We start from the raw sequence: 23,288 nt of genomic DNA, 5'->3' as shown, positions 1-23,288 counted from the left end.
GTTGGCGGCGCTGTTGGCGGCGTCGTCGGGCTGCTTCGTGTCGTCGGGCCGCAGCGTGGGGTTGCGCACCACGGTCTCGTCCACCTCGCGCTCGGCGCTGCCTCTCCGCGCGCGGGGGGCGGCGGGGCTGGCGGCGGGGGCGGGGTTGGCGCGGACCCACCGGCCGCCGTGGCCGCCGGCCGCGGTCTGCCCCGCCAGCTCGAGGCGCGAGCCGCAGCTGTTGCTCTTGACGAGGCGGAACTTGATGCCCAGCGAGGCGCCCAGGCCCAGCGTGATGGGGCGCGCGCTGCGCCGGATCTCCTCCATGATGGCCATGGTCATGGGGCTGCGCACGGGGCCCGCGCCGCTGCACGCAATCACCTCCCCGCCGAAGTACGTGACGGTGGTGCCGCACGCGCGTATCTTCTGCAGCACGTCCTCGGACACGGGGTTGCCCTGGGCCTCGCCGTCGCCGCCCCGCACCGGCGTCACCGGGGTCGCTGGCGGCGGCTGGAGGACGAGAAGGGGCTGGTCAATTTGCACTGCATCGCCACACAGTGGGCCAGGGCTGGTGGAGGTGGCAAAAATTCTTGACGACTCTGGAGCTCAAAACGCGTCTAGAATTTTTGCCGCCTCCACCGGTCTTCTGACCCACTCTGGGGCACCGAACTAGAGCAAGCAAGAGCCAACCCACCTGCTTCTGGTGCGCGCGGTGCGCGTGGTCCGCCCGGTCCGGCTCGGACTCGTCACCGCTGCTGAAGGCCTCCCGCTGGTCCAGCTGGCTGTCGGTGCTGCCGCTGGCCATGTGGTCCGTGTCGCAGGACGCGTGGCACGACGTGTGGCACGAGGTGTCGCAGCAGGACAGGTCGCTGCTCACGCCGGACGACAAGCTGCCCGAGTCCGTCCAGCAGCGCTTGTCCAGCCCCAGGCCCAGCCCGGCCAGCCCCACGCCCTTCACGCCCAGCGGTGGCGCGCGCTCGAAGACCTTGCGAGCGTTGCGCACCTGCGGACAACACTCCATGTACTCCCAGGGGGGAAAAGAGAAACTGAAGCAAGAAGTGAGCTTACCGTGTCGGGGTCGGGCAGCTCCGCGTCCACCAGCTCCTTGTTGATCTTGATGGGGTGGTAGAAGAACTGGCGCCGCAGGATGGGCTGGTGCGGCTTCTGGGAGCGCGGCAGCGTGTTGTTGGTGGACGGGCTGCGGGTCACGTGGCCGCCCTCCGAGTCGGAGGACGACATGGGCTTGATGATGGCGCCCGTGATCCTGGAAGGGAGGGGAAGCAGATAAAGGAAGCTGAGCTTTTCCTCGTCAACTGAACTTCTCAACTATTATTGAGTTACTCAAACCCGGCGAAATTTCTCAAGCGTGAAAGCCCACCTGCAAGTCTTCTCGTCGCGGTGGTCGTCGCCCGGCGCGCTGTGCGCCCTCCTGTCCAGCCCCTCGCGGTCGTCGACGGAGTGGCGCTTGGCTTGCGACGCCCTCACGGGCTCGATGATGACGACGTTGTTGTTGACGAGCAGCTCGCGCAGGCCGTGGCGGTAGTCCTGGAGGTACTGCAGCAGGCCGTCGAACTCGCTGCGGTGGTCGAAGTGCCGCTCGCGCTTCGGCGTGGGCCTGGCCTGCTTGGCGGCCTTGCTGGCCTTGGGCAGGGGCAGCAGGCTGACGGCGGGGGCGGCGGGCGTGGCGGGGCACGGCGCGAGCACGGCGACGCAGCCCTCGCCCTCGGCGTCGCCGCGCGCCTCCAGGATCTCGCCGTCGCCCTTGAGCATGCAGCTGGACACGGGCTGCGCGGGGGCCTCGGCGCCGGCGCCGCTGTGCAGCAGCTGCCACTGCGTGCTCTGCAAGCTGCTCTTGGTCCAGGTGACGTAGCTGCTGCTGCTGCTGCCGCTGCTGCAGCTGTTGGCGCACAGGTCCTCCTCGCTGGCCGCGCTGTTGCGGCGGTGGCGGCGGCGGCCCCAGCGGTGGTCCGCGCAGAGGTACTCGTCGTACACGGGAACGCCCGCAGGCACGCCGCGCAGCGTCACGGAGGACTGCGACACCTGAGGCACGGAACGCGTTTTACAAAGTCCGTGTTGCCCAGTCGATCTAAAACCCAGCATTGACGCTGTACTTACGAAGGTGCGCTGCTGGTCGGCGGCGGGGCGGGGAGGGCGGGGAGGGCGGGGAGGGCGGGGCTGCCGGGCCGCGGGGCAACTCCAAAGTGTGGATTCTCCTGTGGACTTGCCTGTGGACTGTCGACGGGGCTGAGTTGTGGACTCATGGTGTTGGGCGTCGGTGGACTCGCCGGGCCGGGGTGCTGCACGGAGCCCTTCCGGCTGGAGCTGGTGGTGGCCGAGTCGGTGACCCGGAGGACCTGCACCGCAGAAGATGACGGTGGCAGACGTTCTCTGATGGCCCCATTTTCCTCCAAGTTTGAATTGGTTCTCACCTGCGGCCGTCGGGTCATCGCGGTGACTGCTGCTGCCGCCGCCACTGCCGTCGCCGCCGCCGCTGCCGCCGCCCTGGAGCTCTCTACGCCGTCGTCCTGGCCCTCGTCCACGACGGGGTCCTTGAAGGGCGAGGGCGCGGGGCAGCGGTACGAGTTGGAGCGCGAGCAGCGCTGGCTCTGGGGCGCTGGCGTGGTGCAGGCGGAGCCCAGGCGGTGCCGGCCGTCGAGGAGCCCCCCATCGGGCGCGTCCAGCCTGTCCAGGCGCACCGAGTGCGACCGCCTGGCCGACGACGCGCGCGGCGGCCGCTCTGGCGTCCTGCGAAAAGGCGGGAAAATGAAGCGGCCTGGCCGGGATCGAACCCGGGACCCTTCCCTCGGTACGACTGCGTACCGGGCGACGGGCGAACAGCACAGCGAGTTGGAGCGCCTGGTCGCGGAGCTGGACGACGGCCTCCAGTAGGTGGCGCCCCACGCGCCGCCCTCCTCGGACCGCACCGAGCTGCAGCGCCTCACCGCCAACGACGGCGTCCTGGCCGACGTCCGCGTCGACGGCGCGGGGGACGCGGCGAACGCAGCGTCCTCGGTGACGGCACTCGCGCTGCGCGCCCGCGTGCGGGAGTCAGCCCTGAGGATGAGAAGTTGCACAGTCAGAGCGCGTTGTTTTGAGGAGCAATCATTCATCAGGCGCCCAGTAGGTGTGTGGGAGCGTGCTGCTCGGACGAATGGACAGACAGACGAACGGACGGGCAGACGGACAGGCAAAGACTCATTAACTGATCTGCGCAACGCACTCTCGGCGAAGACGCCCCGCCTGTTGTTGCTTACGTCGTAAATGCGATTGTTTCCCGGCCTGCCGCCCTGCCCGCGCACTTCTGGGACGGATGAAGGGACGGCCGCCAGTACAGTCCACTCGCTGGGCCCGCGGCAATCCGCCGCCGGCCTGCTGGATTTCGGCCTTCCCGGGCCCTGGCTTATACGCGACGTCCGATCATTGAGAGCTCCCATCTTTATTGTTTTTCCTTTTCTGACGAGAAAAGTGATTGCCTTTGGTTGGACAGAGAGCGGCGGCGGCGGGTCCCGTCGCTCCCGTCTCCCGTACCTGGGAGCAGCCCGGCGTGCCTTGCCCTGCCCGGCCAAGCAATTTGTCTCGAAATGACATTTGATTCGAGAGCAATGGGGTCGAGTTCCCGAGTCGTTCCGTCTGCCCCCCCCCCCCCCCTCGCGGGTCGTATTCTCGCTGTAGGGGCGGGGAAGGCGGTCGTTCCCGCGGCCCGGGTTTGCACTGGAGGCAGACACTCCCCGAAAGTTACTTTCCCTCCCCGCTGGCCGGAAGTCGGTGCCCTGGCCCTGTTTACCTGGTTTCGGAGGCGGCCCTGCGCGGGATGAGCCTGGCCCTGGGGATGAGTTCGGAGCGGCGGCGTCGCACCGGGTTGGTCAGCAGCGGCGCCTCCCCGAGCACCTCCTCGCAGATGACGTCCAGGGAGCGGCCGCGGCGCAGCGTGCCGGCCGCGGGGTGCGGGGTGGCGGCGCTGGCGACGGCCGCGCTCGCGTTGGCGGCCGCGGCGGCCGGCTCGGACGAGGACGCCGCCGGCGATGCTGAGGACGCTGCCGACGCGGTGGCGCCGCGCTGCTGGCGGGGGCGCGCGCTGCCGCTGCGGGGCAGGCGGCGGCTGGTCGGCGCGGGGGAGTACTGGCGGCTGCAACACGGGACACGCAGGTCGTTCATCACGGGCTGCACGGCGTGGCGGAGGCGGCGCGTGTCGACAGCAGCACGCCGTCGTCACTCCGAGGAGCAGGGCACCAGCGTCCTCGCACGAGCAGTATTGAAATGGATTTTCTGTCGACGGGGACGTCCATGTCATGACACTGCATGAAGAAACAAATGCGGGCTGATTCTTCGCCGGCAGGCTGGTTCGGGCTGGTTGACAATGGTCCGAGTGGGCGCTCTCGCACTTTTCGCCTTTCCCCCAGCCAGCGTCGGAGAAGTGTCGCCACGGAAATGACTTTTCTGGTGTGGCGCCACCGACGCGCATACGCGGCGCGCGCGGCGCCGTCTACGACCACCACACTCGCGGCCACTGCAGTTTCTTGGCGGCAGAGACGCTACATTTTTACGCGGCAGACGGCGTGCCTTTTCCTGCCGGATGTTGGGCAGTCGGTTTCCCAAAAGTCGCGACCGACGGCGTCGCCGCGTCGCCATTTCACGGGTCGCCGCGTCACCGCGCCGCCGCCTGTATGGGTCCGCTGTCCGTCGAGGCGGCCGTCGACGCGGTCCTCTTGCGTCACACGTGTGAACCTGTGCGACGCCAAGACCATCGCCGGCATTGTCCGCGCGTGTGTGTCGGTAGCGCGCAGTTGGGTACCCGCTGGCTCCGCGGCCACGCTGCCACGCTCGGCCGCGCGCGCCTCCACGCGGACAAGCTGTTTATGCATGAGTCACCGGGCAGCGTCCGCACTGCCGCCACTGCCCCGCGGTCCGCACGCAGTGGCACGCAGTGGCACGCAGTCTCCGGCCTGATTGGCGGGGCTCGCTCCTGCTTGTTGGTTTTGCCATCGGGAGCACTGGGCCCTTCGCGCGGCTGGTGATCGATAGTACCTTCCCTCCCCGCCCCGCCCCGCCGATGACGTACTGGACTGCTGCCGCCGCACTTTGGCTAATATACTGACTTGGTGGCACGTCGCCGCCGCCCCGCCTCGCAATAATTTGAGCACTATTGGAAATTAAACGTCGCCGTCTGTGCCGCTTGAGCGAATTAGCACCGCCTCGCCCCGCCACGGTTGTCGCTACTGGCCCTCAGCGTGTCGCCGGAGAAGACATAATTTAATGTCGAGATTAAATCTTCGTCTTTCCGCGTCTTAACTGTGCGCGCTAGCCCACAAAAAGTGGGTGATCCGTTCCGCGACGGATTTTGCTCCCTAATTTTGTCTGCTCAGCGAAAAGAAGGGGTAAAGCCTCTTCCCTTTTCCTGCTGGTTGGTGCGGCGCGCGGCCCCAAGGAGATTGGATAGGGATAGAAATTTGATGGAGGGTTCTCTTGGAAAAAAGGGCCGACGAGCCACGGTGCGGTGCCGTGGCCGTGTGGCGCGTGGCAGGGGAGAAGATGCCCCTTGAGTATTCCGTGTGCGACACGAGCGTGTGCTATGGGCCGCGTGTGTGTGTGTGTGTGTGTGTGTGTGTGTGTGTGTGTGCCTTCGGCGCTGCGCGTGGGACTTCCGGCGGCACCGCGCTGCGCGGCCATACGTACGTACACTGGCCCTGCCAGCCCTGCCGTGCCTCCATGCCGCATGGGTTCATCGACACGGACTAATAGCAGGGACACGGCTGACCGGGCCCCTCTCCATTTCGTCTGGCCCACTGTGCCCCGTCCCGTCGGCGGCAAAAAAGACGAGAAGACCGACAAATAACATCGCTATGCGGCGCTGATTTCCTCCGCTTCGCTCGATATTTTCCGGCGGGGTTCGCGTTCGCGCGTTGTACTTTTCGGGGGTAGACATGGCCCGGGGGTAAGAGAGGGGGAAGGGGGGGGGCGAGTTGGAGTTGGGATTCTCCCTGGAATCTCCTCATTACACAGGAGGCCTGTGCGCCCCTAATGGATTCCGACTTTTCTGGCCCTTCCTACGGCAGCTCCCAGGCCTTCCAGGCGCTCGAGTGGAATGCTGGCGCCGAAAATATGAAACATTTCATTTCGTCGTATTCGCTAACAGCTTCCCCCTAACTTTATTGTGTTTCTCTTTGTACTGGCGTCCTCCGGGGTGTCGGCATCGAGGCGAGTGTTTTCTCCCTTTCGGGCTTTTGTCATGCAGATGGCGGCCGCAGCGCAGCGAGGCGCGGCAAGGCGGCGGTTTGTCGCGTTTCGCGTTTCGCTCGCGGTTATCCCTCATTATCTCGCTGCTACTGTGGCGGATTCCAAACTTTGGTTGCTCTGCCTCCGTCGCGCTGGCGGGGCGCCCCGCGAGGGTGCGAGAGAGACAGAGCGACGGTGCGGAATGAGCCTGCAGGAGGGTCCTGGCCGTCCTGCCGGCTTTGGGGCACAGACGTGCCCTGCCCGGGGCGGCCAGGGCGGCCAGGGCGGCCTCACTCCGCCTCCCCGGAGTTTTGCCAGTCTATCTCGACGGCGGCCGCACCACTGGCACGCCGTTCTGCCTTCCATTGGGTCGCTGGGAAACTACGGGCACTAAAGGCGTCCCCTGGCCTGGGCTGGCCTGGGCCCGACTGTCGCCTCATTCTGTCGCTCCGTCTCTGTCGCACCCGTACGGGACGCCCCGTGAGTGCGAGAGAGACAGAGCTGGGACAGTCTGCTGGGACTTACCAGCCAGTGAAATGAGAGTCGGCGACAAGCCATTGTCCGTCGCACCAATTACTGGATTGTCTGGTGTCTCGTCGCTCTGTCTCTCTCGCACCCTGACGCGACGGCCCACGAGTGCGAGAGAGACGGCACGGCATCAGCCTGGCCGGCTTGGTTTAGCCGGTCCCCAAAGCCCCGGGAGTCGGACTGTCCTCCTGGACGTCAGCCTGCCAATCTCGAACGGAATGAAGATTATGAACGTGGCGAGGTCGCGCCTACGCGAAATTGCCGGCGACAGACTGATTCCGAGCGTCTGTCTCTGTCGCACTCGTGGTGCGCGCCGTAGAGGTGCGAGAGAGACAGGCCGCGGCGAAAGCACTGCAGTGTGCTGTGTGGCGAGGGCGGTTCAACGAGCTGAAGAAGAAGTGCGTCATCTTGAGCAAGGCGGCGGGCGTGGCGGCGCGGCCCACGCGTCCTGCGTCGTTATTGGACGCGTTCATTGCGAAGCTTGAAGCGCCAAGCGCAAAGCCCAAGCAGTGTAGGTGCGGGCTGTCAGTCCGCTGCCCACATTAACATGACGCTATGGTTTGCTGTGGCGTGCCGGGCCCTCTGCCGCGTGCCGCGTACGGGGTACGCGGCAACGCCTGTACTGTGTTCCGAAGAGTTGTCGACGCTGTCTCCGTCGCTCTCACGGGGCGTCCCGTGGCGGTGCGAGAGAGACGGAGCGACGGGCATCGCCGGGTTCGGATGGCCCCGCACCAGCACCAGCTGGCCTCCGATAAAATCGGTTCCGGCGTACTTTGTGTTTCGCGGGGCTTGCGGTGTAGGACGCACCAGCGCACAGTGGGCCAGCAGAGCCAGCAGTGCCAGCGGAGCAGTCCAGGCGGACACGTTATCGGGTCGCTCAGGTCCTTAAATAGGACTCGAATGGGTCACATGACGCCACTATCGACTCCCTCGTTCGAAGGGCAAGCCATTGGGCCCGATTCGAGTCCCAGTGCTGGAGCCTCAAAACTTGTCCAGAGTTTGTGCCCGTTTAAACTAATCTGCCCGGAGCGGCCGAAAAGTTGAAGAGTATCGGACTGTCGGTGGCGAGCGGGGTCTCCGCTTTCGAGTGCCCTTCCAGGACGCAGCAGCAACAGGAGGGAAGGGGCGCGCAAATAAAATATTGTGCAAAGTTTTTTGCGTGTCTGTTTGGCCTTTTCGTGGCGACTTTTTGCCAGTGTGCCGTCTGGGCTGGCGCAGGCTGGCGCCTGCGTCGCCACTGCCACGCGGCAGCGCGCCGCGCCACCCGCCACCCCCAGAGGCTTATCATGTTAGTCTGGCGGCCACCCTCTCCCCCAGCTTCGCCAGCTTCCCCAGCTTCCATCATGCCGGAACCACATTTAGAGTGGGGCTTCAACAACAGCGCCAACAACGCCCCGCTGTTTGGCCTCGCCGTTCCGCTTTTCGTTTTTCCCCGTTTTCCGCCCTCCATCGCGTCCCTCTGTCGGCCATCACCACCGCGACGACGCGGGTCGCGTGCCGCGCGGCTCTTTTCGCGATGACGCGCGCGGGGCGCGGGTTCGAGTCCCGGCGGGGCGCGCTCGCTTTTATTTCAACCTAATTAGCCCGAATGTGCGCGGAGGAGTGCATCTGGCTCTGCTCGACCAGCTTTATGGGGCAGTGGCGTGGCGGAGGCTCGCCGGCTCGCCCGGAGTCGGACTCAGGCAAGGCGGCCGCGCGCCCGCGTCCTCCAAGGCCGACGCGAGCCAGCCAAGCGGACCGGCGCGGCACGGCGTGGGCCTTGCCGGCCAGAGTCACACGTCCGCGAACACCGCGCCGCGCCGTGCACGCTCGCCCTTCCCGGTCCACGGTCCGCCCCGTGACTTCCCATTGCTCGCGGCACTAAAAGCCAGCCGCTGCCGCCAACGGCGCCAACGCCAAACGAAGACGGACGAAAAGCTCTCGCCGCGGCCGGGACTCGAACCCGCGCCACCGGCGTGGGTGCGCGTGCGCGTGAAGATGGCGGATAAGAGGCTGCGCTGGGAGTAGTTAAACCTCGCGGCTTTCGGTGGCGGTTGCCAGTAATTCGGCTTACCAGAAGGATCCGGAGAGATTACCAGGCCGAGTTTGCTGTGCGATGTCGACTCGGAGCTTACATGCCTCCCCGCCGCGCCGTGCCGTGCCGCCCGCCTCCGGGACGCTTTGGCGTGGCCGACTTGTTTACCCCAGTTCGGCAACCCAACCCTCGGGCGACGACGCCGGGGCGACGCCGGGGCGACGCGAACCAATGCCACCGATGATGCCGCCAAGCGCTTCCTCATTGGCCTTTTCCTTTCCCATCGTCTGGGGCACGCGACTGCCATGTCGTGACGGTCACGGGACGTCACTGGAGTCACGTAAGGCGCGGGACAGACCGGCGGCAGCGTGCGTCACGAGGACGGTTACCTCAACGAGAGTGAGAGAGAGCGATTCGGCCGATCTCAACGAGACTGGGTGTGCAGGTCGCCCAGCACACTGAGTCCGTTTCGTCGCTCTCTGTCGCACCCATGGGGCGTTTCGTGTAGGTGCGAGAGAGACAGCGACGAAGAAACTACTTTCGGCAGTGGCTCGGCTGATGGCCCATGTGGGCGATGACCTGCGCGTCGAACTTTGACACTAACCAGGACGCGTGCTGCGGTGCTGCACCTCACTGTCACACTACCGCGTGCACTGGCTCGTCGGCGCGGTCGCGGTGGGTCGCGGCCGGCGTCGCGGCCTCGCGTCGGGTCGCGGTGCGGCGGCGTAGGGCGACGGTGCGGCCGGTCGGGCGTCGCGGGACTGGTGGCCGATGGCTACGCGGGGCTACGCGGCGCTGCCTGGCGCTGCCTGGACCGACGACACGCATGGCCCCCCGCACGCCCCCCTGCTCTTTTGGACGCCCCCTCCCCTCCCCCCCTCCCCTCCCACGCCGTGCATCGCCGCCGGGCCGGCCGGGCGCGCGAACATTGCGAGGCGGTGCATGCTGTGCCAAGCGTGTGACCGCGCGACGCGACTCGGCTGGCTCGCCGGCGAAGGCCCGCCGTCGGCCGCGCAGGCACACAAACAAGTGCCGGAAATTTTCGCCACCGCTTGCTGCTGCCTGCGCCTGCTTCCCGTCTCAGTTTTCGGGAAAATGCAGCGCCACTGACAAGCGAGGCGCGCGTTTCTGTCGCAACGCGGAGGGAGACGAGGCCATCGGAAAGGAGGGCGAAACAACCTGCCAGCACCTGCCAGGTCCTTGGACCGGAACTCTCGCTTCTCCCGCTAGATGTTTCTGATTGGCGCCAGCGGCCGTGCGATATTGAAGATGAAAGGATGGCGAGGGGGGAAAAAAGATTGAAAATAAAGGAAGAGCCACACGCGATTGCACGGCCGTCCCTTTTTTTCCTGTTCACTTTTATGTATGTGGATGGCAGAGCGGCGCGCTGAAATCGGCTGGCATCGCCGCGGCCCGATTCGATGCGTATCGCGGCATGGCGGGCAGGCCGGGCACGGCACGCCGCGCTGCCGAGCGCCGAGAACACGGAGTGCATGACGGAGGACGCGGTCTCGGACGCGGTCTCGGACGCGGTGCAGGCGCGGCCGGCGGCGACCGGGAGGGTTTCATCGAGAGAGACGCGGCGGCGCGGCAGGCCTTTGCTCCCTGCAGCCTTTACTGCCAATAATGAGTCCTGCTTCGCGATGCTTCGCGAGGGCCTCGTTAATTGGGGCGGGTCGCGGTTCGTCATCCGCGTTAGCGCGCCTCTCTCTGTCTCTCTCGCACCCCCGGGGTGGCCCGCCGCGGTGCGAGAGAGACAGAGAGCGCGGCTTTTGCATCACCCTGCCAACGACACGTTTAGCGCGTGCCGTCTGCCACGTCTGCTCTTGGCTGACCTTGCCTTAATGTGCAATTTGGCCCCCTTCTTTACGACGCGTGTTCGTCTCGCCGCCCGTCGCGGTGCGCGACGCGCCACCCGGAAGGCCCGGCCTGCTGCAGCGCGCCGTCGGCGACGTCCCACAGTGGGCCAGAAGGCCGGTGGACGCGTTTTAAGCTCCAGCGTCGCTTAATGGGACTCGAACCGAACGTGTGACCCCACCAATGGATTCCTCGTTCGGAGAGCAATCCAAAGGTGGGGTCAAACGTTCGGTTCGACTCCTATTTAGCTACTTTGGAGCTCAAAACGCGTCTAGAAGTTTGTCCGCCTCCACCGGTCTTCTGGCCCACTGTACGTCCTGGGCGCCGTCATGCACCACGCCGTCGTGGCGCCCTGGCCGTCCTTGCAGTGCCGCGGCGAGGACGGCGGCGGCCCGTTAGGGTGCGTCACCGCGGCCTCCGCGGCCACTGCGGCGTTTGCATGCACGCTGGGCACCGCGCGCCGCGCCGCCCGACTTCCGGTGCGTGAGCCACTTCCGGTCAGGTTGGAAAAAAGGGGGGGCAGTGTGTATCCCTGCGTGCCGCCAAACAGCGCGGCGCAGTGTCGCCGTCGCGCAGGTGCACTGCTTGACTGTCCGCCGGGCGTAACTAGTTGCGCGCCCTGTGACACTGCCACACTGTGTGAGCTGCTGGTGCCGACAGGTGGCGGCCCTGCGCTAACAGGCTCGCCTGCCCCGCCGGGCGGGCTGCCCCCGAGGAGTGCGGTTTGCGGCCCGGAGGCTGAAAGGCGACAGAGTGCTTGTCGAGAAGGGCGCCATTGTTGCCGTTGGTCGCGGACACCGAATGCCACCGTGGAGTGTGAGCACTGCCAAAAACAATTTGCTTTCTGCTGGGTTGTCTTTTGGCGTGTATAGTACCGCGTTTCCCGAGTGGCCCAGCCAGCCTGCCCACAGTGGGCTGGAAGGCCGGTGGAGGCGGACGAAACTCTACACGCGTTTTGAGCTCCAGAAATACGGCTCGAACCGAACGTGTGACCCCACCGCTCTCCGAACGAGGAATCCATTGGTGGGGTCACACGTTCGGTTCGAGATCCATTTGGTGACTTTGAAGCTCAAAACGCGTCTAGAGTTTTGTCCGCCTCCACCGGTCTTCTGGCCCACTGTGCGGGACACAGTACGTTGCCGCTCGGCCGGCCCGGCCGGCCCTTCGGACCGGCAGAGCAGCAGTGGCACGTGGCCTCTGGGACGACGTGCGCGACCATGTCGACGGCGACGTGGAGTGTGCTCCACATGCCTCTGCCGGGCCACGGCTCGGCACGGCGCGGCGGCGCCTGGCGCGCAGGTGGCCATTGTAGGCAGATGAGGGTCTTCTGGATGATGGCATTAGACGGACTGCTCTGCACTGTACCGGCCGTCCGTCCGTCCCAAGGGCGCCGCGTCCGCGGACGTCGGCCCGTCTTCTATTTTTCCCGTCTGGAGTCATAATGGCCACCAGAGCGTCAACGAGCGAGGCAGCCCGCCGTCCGAGGCAGGGCAGGGACGTTTCCGAAACGCTTTTTCTCCTGGCAGGCCTGGCAGGCCGCGCTTTGATGTAACGCGCGCGTCGCGTGTGTGCTTTTATCCTCTCCTTTTCGCTTTCATACCGAGGCGAAATTCTCTCTTTTCGGTGCACATGCCGACTCTCCTTATTCAGCAACACCACCCCTTGGCGCTGCCTGCCTACCCTGCACACTGATTCCGAGAGTCGTTTTCGTCCGAGTTTTCATGAGTGCGAGAGAGAGAGAGGGCCGCTCAAGTTGGCGTCGCTTCTCCAGAGTCCACTCTCTGGCCGAAACGAAGTTCCACTTTGGACTCGTCGCGGCGTTTGGCGCCCAGTGCAGGCCCGCCCCTCCCCGCCGAATCCAAAGCCGATGGTTTTGATTTTGCACTGCACAAGTTGGGGGCCGGTCCGTGTTGTGCAGCCCAGACGAGCACTTAGTCAGGGGAAGCGAGACGGTGCCAGTGGTTGCAGTGGCGGCGCCGGCAGACTGTTTAGTCAAGTTCCGAACTCGTGACGCGGCGGGCAAAGCCATGGCAAAGCCGTTCATTGAGCGCCGAGCAGCCACAACCCGGGGCGGAACCCTTGACGGGGCGGGGCGGGGCGGGGCGGGGCGGCCCACCGCAGCTCGACCTCGGTTTGTCGGCACACAGTCGGCACAGCAGTGCGACGCGAATTTCACTTCCATCGGAACGCTTTGCTCGCTCCCCTCCGTGAGCCCCGCCCCCGCCCCGTCATCACGCTGATCAACATTGCGCCGCGAACAGGAGAGGGAATGCAGCGAGCGCCCCGTCGGTGCATGACACACTCTTTGAGCGCGATTTGTTCGCTCTGCGGGGGGAGGCGGAATTGGCGGCGTGGATGAGAAGTGCCGCGGACTTGTCCCCGTTTTTAAGCCGGCCCGGGGGAGCGGCGGCAGCAGACTCATTCCGAGAGTCGCTTTCGTCGCTCTGTCTCTCTCGCAGTCATGGGGCGTCCCGCGTAGGTGCGAGAGAGACAGCGACGGAAACGACTCTCGGAATCAGCCTGCTCATCGCGAATGCAGAGCGGCGCGGCGTGCACCGAGGCCGGCGAGGTGGCCAGGCCCTGGCTAGGCCCTGGCCACCCGTTCGCCCCAATTTGGCGGGCCGGCGGGGTGCGGCGGGGCGGGGCGCGGCGGAGGGGATCCCAGTGGCGGAGAGGGGTGTGGCGCGGAGGGGTCCAGCACGGCGCCGACTCCGGGGAGCTTCGGTCTGGTGGTCGCCGCGCCGCGGTCCATTGCCACGCCAAGGCCGCGGTCTTCTTCGCCGGGACCAGCGCGTACCTGCACCCTGATTCCGAGAGTCGCTTTCGTCGCTCTGTCTCTCTAGTACTCTTGGGGGGTGCGAGGGAGACAGAGCGACCCCTCCTAATGAAGGATTCCGGCGCGCTGCGGCCGGCGTTCGCACCGCCCGGCGCCGCAGTGCGCCGCAGTGGCCCAGATGGTGCACTGCAAGGCCTTGAAAAGGCCGCCTCGTCCGTCAACTTGCACCATTACCCCCGAGACACCACGGCCACCAGGGCCTCCAGGGCCTCCAGGGCCTCCAGGGCGCGGCAGGCTGGACGGCCAACTTTCCTGGCGGCGATGAGCCATGGCGCCATGGCCGCGCAGCGCGGAGCCTGCAGACTCATTCCCAGCGTCGATCTCATCGCTCCGTCTCTCTCGCACCCACAAAGAACGCCCCATGAGTGTGAGAGGGACAGCGACGGAAACGACTTTCGGAATCAGTCTGCTGGCCAAGCTGCGACTTCGACGTGGAGGTGCGGGGTCCCGGGGGCGGGGGGTGTGGTCAGCTGCGACCGCCTGCTCCGACCGGCAGTCCCTGTCAGCTCGGGGCTTAGGGCCTGGGGAGGAGCATTAATTAGATCTGGTTTGAGTGCTTTGGAGCCTCCTGATCCAGAAAAGTAAGACGAGAAGTTTCCCATTTTTCTTATGCACGGACGAGGCTCCCCCGTCGGCTGCCTCCGCGGGGCGTCCTCGTTTTGGGGTTCCCTGCCCTGCCCTGCCCTGCCTCGCCTTGCCGCCCCCCGCGGCGGCGGTAATGCAGCGCGCGGCGCGGGGCTGCGTGTTGGGCTGCCTGACTGCCAGGGGCAGCCAAGGCAGCCCAGGCAGGGCAGGGTCGACATGAGCCCCGTCCCGATTGAGCCCCGATGACTTGAGCCCCGGCAGAGCCCCGGCCGAGCCCGACTCGAGCCCCGACTTGAGCCCCGACTGAGCCCCGATGGCCAGAGCCCCGACCTGAGCCCGTTTTGAGCCCCAACCTAAGCCCCGTTTGAGCCCCATTTGAGCCCCGCGCCAAAAAGTTGCAATATCTTCACTAAAAAAGTTCAAAAATGGAAGTTTTTTGGCGTGGGGCTCAAGTGGGGCTCAAACGGGGCTCAGGTCGGGGCTCGAACCGGGCTCAGGTCGGGGCTCTGGCCATAGGGGCTCAGTCGGGGCTCGAGTCGGGGCTCAAGTCGGGCTCAAACGGGGCTCTGGCCGGGGCTCAGGTCATCCGGGCTCAATCGGGATGGGGCTCATGTCGACCCTGCCCCAGGCAGGCCGAGGCACTGTGGATTCGCCAGGAGACCGGCGGAGGCGGACAAAATCTCGGACGCGTTTTGGGCTCCAGAGTCGCTAAGCAGGACTCGAACCGAACGTGTGACCCCACCAATGGATTGCTCTCCGAACGAGGAATCCATTGGTGGGGTCACACTTTCGCCTCGAGTCCTGTCTAGCGCGAGAGAGACAGAGCCTGCTGGACGTTGGCCCGGCGGTCGAGCGGAACCTCAGTGGAACCGGGCGACGCCCGCGCTATCGAGGAAGGTGTGTGGTGTGTGCAACGCGCGGATTACACTCGCTCTCTAACACACACACGCACGGCAGGGCGTGGCCACGCATGCAACCGCAATAACGCACGCAAAGCTAAACACTCGCTCTGGTCGCGGCTACGCGGCTACGCGGCTCTCCCCCGCGGAGCCCCGGCCGTCGAGGGAGACGCCGCGGCGCGCTGCGCGGAGTGGCCGCGGTGGCGAGTGCGCGGGAGAAAACTTGAAAGCCGCGTGTGGGTGTGGGCGTGGCGTGGCGCGGCGTGGCGTGGCGTGGCGTGCCGCGGGATGGGATTTGAATCCGAACGAATGGCCGCCGCGCCGCGCGTGTGTCATGCTAGACGGGCGGGGAGAGAGCAGCGGCAGCAGCGGCTGACGTGACAAACAGTATCGCCTTAGCGGTGCTCGTCACGCCGCGTCACGCCGTGTCACGGAGACGTCACGCTGCCGTCACGCCAAGGCGGCCGAGACGGAGGGAAATTAGGAGCGCTAAGTGAGACAGGAGTCGAGCCGGCAGTGCAGACTGATTCCGAGAGTCGTTTCTGTCGCTCTGTCTCCCTCGCACCTGTGCGGGACGCCCCAAGAGTGCGAGAGAGAGACGGAGCGCGGTCTTGGGGTCCGTGTTGTCCAGCGCGGCAACCAGCGCAAACACCACCCCCCCGGCCCGCCTAGGCCCGCCGGGCGGGCTGGACCGGCTGGACCAGGGGGCGGACGTGTTGACAGGCTTCCCGTCAACACCGTCAACACAGCCAGCGTGGTCGGGGTAGTTGCCGGGCCCGGAATGGCATACGATCCATTGCGGTCCAGCCTCCCAGTCAGGCCAGCGAGCGCGGCCGGTTGTGGTCTGGCCCTTAGTGTTAATGGTAATGGGCAGCCTGCGAGGTAGGCCGCCGCGCCGGACCGCCGCGCACCGCTGTCGTGGGGTTGCCTATCCCGGGCCTGGCAGGCTGAAGGCCTGCCGGCACAGAGCTCGCTGTCTTGTCTAGCTCGTCGTCATGGCGACCAGCCCAGCCCAGCGATTTAGAAGACCGGTTTGTCGCTCTGTCTCTCTCGCACCCTTACCGAGAGCGCCACGAGTGCGAGAGAGACAGAGCGACGAAGCGACGGACTCTTCCGAATCGCTCGGCAGCCCGGCGCCCTGCGGCGCGGAGGTGGCGCCACCGTGTCAAGCCATGGCGCCTCCACGCGCGCGTGTGTGTGTGTACGTATGTGTGGACGTGTGTGTGTGTGTATGTATGTGTGTGTGATGAAAGTGAATTCAAATGTAAGATGGGAATACGAGATGTGCGTACCGACTGGCTCGGCGTGGCCCGGCTTGTTCTGGTCGGCTGGCCAGGCTGCGCTAGATGCTGCACTGCTCCACACACGCCCCCCTCCCCCTCCGCCCTCTCCTCTGCGAGCATTAAAAAAAAGAACGAGTTGTTTTGCGAAACTCGGTCAATACCGGAGGGGTGGGTACGCGCGAATAATGGCGCCGCCTATGCAAATTAGCTGGAGGGGGAAGGCCGAAAGGTGTCGCGTCCGCCATTAGATTGCTGCCGTTTATTTTTAATAAGCATGAAATTTGGCGCATTTTTTTACAATTTCTGCACTTTTAAGCATTAAATTAAACGCTTTCCCCACGTGTTTTTGTTAGTGTAGTGAGGCTCGCGGCGTGACGGGTGGCCAAAAGCTTGTTCTGGGAATGTCGCGCTCACTAGGACTCTGACCGCGAGGACTCGCTTTATCTTTGATGAATCGTTTAAACGGGAAAATGCTCTTGTGAAAAAATAATGAACATCGTGTGGTGTGGTTTGTTGTTGTTTTTTTTTTTTTAAGGCGTTGGCTGTAAGTGTGATGTATGACCGGTGGTCGGCGAGGCCCGGCGAGGCCGAGGCCGTTTTGCGACCCCCACCGTGCGGTGGCCGTGCGGTGGCCGTGCGCTATGGCCGTGGCTCGGCGCGGCCTCTGCCTTCTTTCGCTCTCACTGCCCTGAAAGCGGCGCAACGCTCGGTGGGCGAGGCGGCGTGGCGTGGCGTGGCGATCCATGCGAGGACGCGCTCGCTTGCACGCCGTCGGCCTACATGATGCTCACGCCGCTTGACTTGGTGCGAGTGACGCCTCTGTCTCTCTCGCACACCCACGGGACGCGCCGTGAGCGCGAGGGAGGCAGAACGACTGGCGCCCCGTTGCCGCGCGTGCCGTGCCCTATCTAGTTGTGGGAAAGTGTGAATCCGATTAGAGTGCCCTGCCCCGCGCGTCACTGCCGACGGCACTTCGGCGAACACGGAATCAAGAGTCTCGCCTCGAGAAGTCGCTCTTGTGTGTTTCGTTTTTAGCATCAGCCGAAGAGTGCTTGTGACTCACCTCATAGATCCCAACCCCATGCGGCCCCAGTCGGCCTCCAGCTCGTCCCACGAGGCGCTCCAGGGGCCTCCCCAGGGGGTTGCCGACGGCGGCGGCGTTGGCCCCGGGACGCCCCGGTGCGTGCCCCACGGCGACGAGCTCGAGCCCCATGGCGGCGGGCCCGGCTGGGACAGGCCGCGCGCCTCGGCGGCCGCCGCCTCCAGCCACAGGGCGTCGATGGCCCGGAGCACGTCGCTGTTGCGACCCACGCCGGCATTGCCGTACCGAGAGCTCTGGCTGCCCCCTATGGTGGCGGCCGCATGCACACACAAACACACACACACACTCGCGTCCCGCGCACAGGCCCGCGCACAGGCACACTCCTCTCTGAGCAACGCGCAGCCCTGCACTGGCGGGGTGCCTGCAGCGAGGCTTCTCCAGCCGCTCCAGCCGCTCCAGCCCAGGATCCATGTCGGTTTCTTCACCTAAAACCGCCTCCATGTGGAACGGACGGTGGCGCGGCGTGGCCGGGTGGGCCCTGGCTGCCCTGGCTGCCCTGGCTGCCCTGGCTGGCTTGGCCCCTGGGGCCCTCCAGGCCCCGCCCGGCCCTGCCGCCCGCAGCGGCGCCACCGCGCCAGGCCGCCCGGCCCGTGAGGACGCCGACGATTGATCCGCTTGTCAACTACTTGATGAAGGCCGATGACCCCCGAGCCGCCGGGCTGGCCCACTCCGACCAACTGACCAACTCCAAACCCACCGAACAACTCCGCACCCGCCGGCCAACTGAGTGGCGAAAGGGTTGTCCTGTGAAAAATTAAACTTGTGGTCCGGTGCGGTGAATTTGTCGGTGGCCGGGGGTCGGCCCTGATGTAGGCCGACCCGTTGGCCCGTTGGCGTGTCTGGACCTAGCGTACTTTTCTGCCGCTGCTGCTCCGCTGCTCCACCCTTCCCGTTGCTCGACCAGGGTACCGCAGGGCCATGGCGGGGCCGCGGACAAGTGCGACACGACATTAAAGAAGCGGCACCGCCCGGCACCGCCTCACCGTCGTATACTGCCGCACTGTCGTCGCGGTGGCGAAGCACGAGGCGAAGCACGAGGCGAAGCACGAGGCGACACGTGTCCCTGCGTGTCGTGCGTGTCCGTTAGCCGCTTGCAGTGTAGCGTGCAGCCGCGGTTTGGTTGGGCGCTTGACGGTGTAGTGGAGGCGTAATGAGGGATCTTCGTTACCGGCAGGGCGATACCGGCCTGGCGGGGTTTGTCCGTTTTAGTGCCGCCAGCCGCCAGGGCCTTGGGTCCAGCCAGCCTGTTTCTGAACCGGCTGCTCTGTCTCTCTCGCACTCGTGGGGCGTGCCGTGTGCGTGCCGCGGGGGCGCGAGAGAGACGGAGCGGCGAGAGCACCGCGCCTCCGCCCCAGGATGGGCCTGGCTCGGCCTGGCTCGGCCTGGCTCGGCCTGGCTGGACCGAATGCCGAATATCCCTGACCGGACGTTGCGGCCCGCCGGCAAAAGGAGGTGAGGGTCAGGGTGGCCGTGCACTGCCGTGCACCTGTCCGTGCGTCCGCCGGTCGTGAGTGCGCGCCAGAGCTTTTTGGCGGCTGCTTGGTGGAGCGTGGCGCGTGGCGCTGGGGGTGAACCCTACCACGCCAAACAATGACGGCTCCGCGCGGGCCCTCCCTGTAGTCTGAATCCGAGAGTCGTTTTCGTCGCTGTCCCCCTCACACCTTTACGGGACGTCCCATGAGTGCGAGAGAGACGGAGCGACCAGGCTTGACATTGGCGGTATCTTTGTTGCAGACGTGTGCGTCGAGTACCGCGGCGGCCTGCCCGAGCTGGTGGTGGAGCTGCCCTCGCGCAGGGAGGCCTGCTCCTTCAGGCTGCGCCCCGTCTCGCACGTCGTCGGCGACCTCATCCACATGCTGAAGCACGAGGACCGCGGCATCGACCGCGTCACCATCAGGACCATGGGTGAGGCACGATGCGTCGCACAGTGGGCCAGAAGACCGGTGGAGGCGGACAAAACTCTAGACGCGTTTTGAGCTCCAGAGTCGCTAAATGGGACTCGAACCGAACGTGTGACCCCGCCAATGGGTAGAGCTCTCCGAACGAGGAATCCATTGGTGGGGTCACTCGTTCGGTTCGAGTCCGGCAAGCAGTGACAAAGAAAATGAAAAGTTTCTAACGCGGACTCTGTGTGTTCAGCCGGCGTGCGGGTGGGCTCGGCCAACTCGATCGAGTCCCTGCTGCAGGACAACTTCAAGCTGCAGATCAACGACATGGAGTACACGGTGCGGGTGCCCAGCGTGGCGCGGCTGTCCCAGGAGACGGCGCAGCAGATGTCCGACGTGCGGCTGCTGGTCATGCGGCTCTACGAGTCGCTCAACGTGCAGGAGCACCAGCTGCTCATGGAGCGCGAGCTCCTGGCCCGCCTCGAGGAGACCAAGACCGAGCTGGCGCCCATGGAGGAGGTGGGTGGCGGTCCTGTCTCACGTTTTACTTATTTGGATTAAGTGTACTAAAGTCTCTGTTTCTCTGAGGTACAGATTGCTCGCGAGATCTCTACTCAAGCCGAAACCTGGGTGGTGATGAAAACCTTCTTCCTCCTCTTCCTCATGGGAGTGCAATTCGGTGTGCTCGGAAGGCTGACTTGGTGGGAGTACAGCTGGGATATCATGGAACCCGTTACTTATTTTGTAACTTACTTCACTGCCATGGGCTTCTATGCGTATTCGCTTGTAACGGGTCAGGTAAGAGTTCTCTTTGGCGAAGTTATCGAAGTCCGGAGGGGAGCCACCATCATTACTATTGATTAATAATATTGTTCTCTTGATTGACAGGAATGCGGTTATGAGGGATATCGGAGCCGCTCCTTCCTGAGGGCATTCCATAGGTTGGCACAAAGGAAAGGACTTGATGTAACTCGTTACAATGAACTGAAAGCCTCTGCCTATCAAATAGAAAAAATGCTGGCCAAGTTGCGGGATCCTTTGCAAGTGCACCTCCCAGCTCGACCAATAGATCTTCCATATACTACTAGCCGTTCTCCCCTAGACCAGATTAGAAACTTGCTCAATATTGACAAATTTTTCAAGCCTAGCTCTTCATCTAAGCCGTCCTCTTAACTACCATTGTAGCATACCTGCCACTCTCTAATTATTTTTGAAATTTTCTCAATCAAAAAAGTAGCAAATGTTTCCAATCTTAATCTGTTGAAGGTGAAATGGTGTGAAAAAAAACAAACAATTCTGTCTTGAGATATGGTTTCATGATCTTTTAAAAGAGAGAAGGCAATCATTTCATTTTGATAGAGCTCAGCTGGACTGGGCTCTCTAGGGAGATGCATATTCACAACGCATGGCTCGTGTACTTTAATTTTCATCTGTCTGTGGAATTTTATCTATTTTATTTCTTGCTTCAAGGCTTTACAATGGAGTCAAGACACTTGTTTGATAGTGGTGTCCTTTTAGTTTTTTGATTATTTCTATCGCTCTCTTCATAAATGTGTTATGGATATCCAACCTCGAGATGTCCAATTTAATTATGAATACCCAATCTTTTTCTTCTTAACATTTTATCATTTTATGATCAATGTTCCTTCTATAAATCGGACAAATATTTCTGTACTTAAATTATAGCTTTCGGGAGCATTGCTTGCTTTTTCTTTTACTGGCTATTTGGTCAAATGTACCAGATAGTTTGAGGTCTTTCAAGAACTATTTGTTTAAATGTCTATTTGTTGTAAAATATTGTCAGGTTAACCCCAGGAGGATGTAGCAACCAAAAAAATCTGATAAGGTTGTTTTATTGTTGCAACTAAGTTAGTATATTTTTTATGTTGTGGTGCTTTATCTCTTGACGATTGACCTAGCTTGACATAAGCCTTCAAATCTGTGATGGGAGAAATTAATGCCTTGTAATCTTGCATGATCATCTCTCAATTTGTGTACTTTAAGCAATAGGGTGAGTCCATTGATATGTGTATCCAATGTTTTGTAACTTATGAAAGACTTTTGAGTACTTTATCAATTGTATATATTCATGCACTTAATATTGTGTCAACTTTGTACATACTGTTGTTAGTGATACTACCATGTTTTAAATGGAGGATGTCATCTCATGCATCTTCTTACCAGTTGTGTTAAATGATTATTGAAATCTTGGTTGTCTGGTAGTAGTTCAACATGAAACTTTACATTTTCATAGGTGGTGTTGAGAGAGTGACCATCTGAGTCAAGTATATTTAAGCAAATGTGCTGTGAAATTTTAGACACGCTGGAAGTGTGCCAGAGCAGGGTAACGTAGACAAAGCAGATAGTTAGCAGGACTGTTGTGATTCAATGAGAAATGCGTTTTCCCCCTATCTTTGTGTGTTTATAACTAAAACCCTACTGAAGTCCCTTCTCAAAGTGCTTGCCTCCAAGCAGTTTAAAACATGTCTGTGAGGAGTTCATTCTACATCTTGTAACCTCTGACACCTTTTCTCTTAATATGCTTTCATGGTTAATTAAAGTGTTAAAAGTTTTTAAAATAAACAATATTATCAGTATTGATTGTAAATAATAAAAAGAATACAGATAGCCTATTGTATGTTTAACATCATTTTAGCTGTTGGCATTTTGCCTTCTCCTTGTTAATTTTGCACTGTTGTTTTAAAAAATTAAGCAGTTCCATGTGAAAACTAAGATTTATGATTGGCTGTGGCAACTACAGTAGATAAAAATCCATTCAGTGAACAATTTTTTTAAAATTATTATTTGGAGAATTGTCAACATTTCTACATTCAAGAAACAAAGCAAAAATGGAACCAATTGATTGTTGCAACAAAGTTGGACCTGGCCTTTAAAAATTTGCTAATGAACAAAATTGGCCCACTAATATTGAAATTCTCTAACAATTACTGCAAGAGCTCATGAGTTCATGTGAGCAAAGGGTTCTGTCATACTTATCTCTTCACTTAACACATGAATGATGGGCCAAAGCAGCTGTAATATATACATTCGCATGTGAAAACACATCACCTAGCCTGATACTGACACACCTTAATGCCTTTTTAACTAGTTCTTTCCTACACCTATCCCGCTACATGCAGAAATAAAAGAATTTGCCAGCTAACATAGTTCTAATCACTGCGACTAACTCAAGCCATACAATATGAAGTACAAAACTTAATATTGAGCATTTATTGTTTCATAATGTCCCTCTTTTTTCAAGCCCTTCAGACTTATATTTTAAGTAAGCAGAAACAACTAATAAATAATACAAATTGTAATCTCTGTAAAGTAATAAGATTTATTCAGTGCTGATTCCTCTCTTGGAAACGCGCAAATAGCTTTAAAGATTTTTGGATTATCTCTTCTCTCCAACAGTGGTGCATCTTCAGTATTGCTATGGTAGCGTTTGTAATTACTCTGCATGTTATCTTCAAAACATGACTGTATGCAGAAATGGTATTTTTGCATAAATTTATTGTGATTTTAAATGTGTCATATGTTAATCAATGCTTTCATTTCTTGAAAGGTTTTCTCTACCTCTTCGCTTTTGTATGAGTGTTAAAAAGACACAGGCTCACTATGGCAATCTGGATGTGGCATCAGTGAATCTTTCATGTAACTTAATTGCTTAATGTCTTTCAAGGAGAAGTCATATTCACAACAGGAAGCAAGTGTGCTAAGAGGACTGCCATCTTAAGAGAGGAGTTGTTAAAAATGTGATACTCTGTTAAAATGTTCTCCTGTACATACTCAGTATAAAAAAAAGCGGCTGTTACAACATATTTGTTTGCTCTTGGACAAATGCTTCCCAGAAGCTTTATTTTGAAACTAGGTAAGTGCCATACAATACATGGCATCCACATAGGGCTCTAAAGAGTTTTTTTAACAAAGGCCTGAATCAGGGTAAAACACTTAGCTAGCTTGACCGCAGAGAAGGTTTGAGAGACGTCTCATGGTTCTACCCGCTTAATTGATAAAATGTAGTCTCATAAGGAAATTGTTTGACTCCCAGGATCATAACACCAAGCTGCCTGTACAATATGTGCCCGTGCCAGACCATACGG

At 61.1% G+C, this 23,288-nt stretch overlaps 1 protein-coding gene across 2 annotated transcripts in view; it reads left to right on the top strand.

Moving 5' to 3' along the window:
• The window catches only part of LOC117643809 (calcium uniporter protein, mitochondrial), a 57,179-nt gene extending 34,452 nt beyond the window's left edge, over positions 1–22,727 (top strand). For both annotated transcript variants that reach the window (XM_034382911.1, XM_034382912.1), the window contains 4 exons: positions 19,031–19,201; positions 19,436–19,701; positions 19,777–19,980; positions 20,071–22,727. In XM_034382911.1, coding sequence (XP_034238802.1) covers positions 19,031–19,201; positions 19,436–19,701; positions 19,777–19,980; positions 20,071–20,355 — 926 coding nt within the window. In that variant the 3' untranslated portion in view covers positions 20,356–22,727. The remainder of the gene's footprint in view (positions 1–19,030; positions 19,202–19,435; positions 19,702–19,776; positions 19,981–20,070) is intronic.
• Positions 22,728–23,288: the final 561 nt, after the last annotated feature.

This window comes from Thrips palmi, unplaced genomic scaffold, assembly GCF_012932325.1.
Source record: "Thrips palmi isolate BJ-2018 unplaced genomic scaffold, TpBJ-2018v1 HiC_scaffold_17, whole genome shotgun sequence".
Taxonomy (NCBI): Eukaryota; Metazoa; Arthropoda; class Insecta; order Thysanoptera; family Thripidae; genus Thrips; species Thrips palmi.
This window is presented reverse-complemented; position numbering and strand designations above follow the sequence as displayed.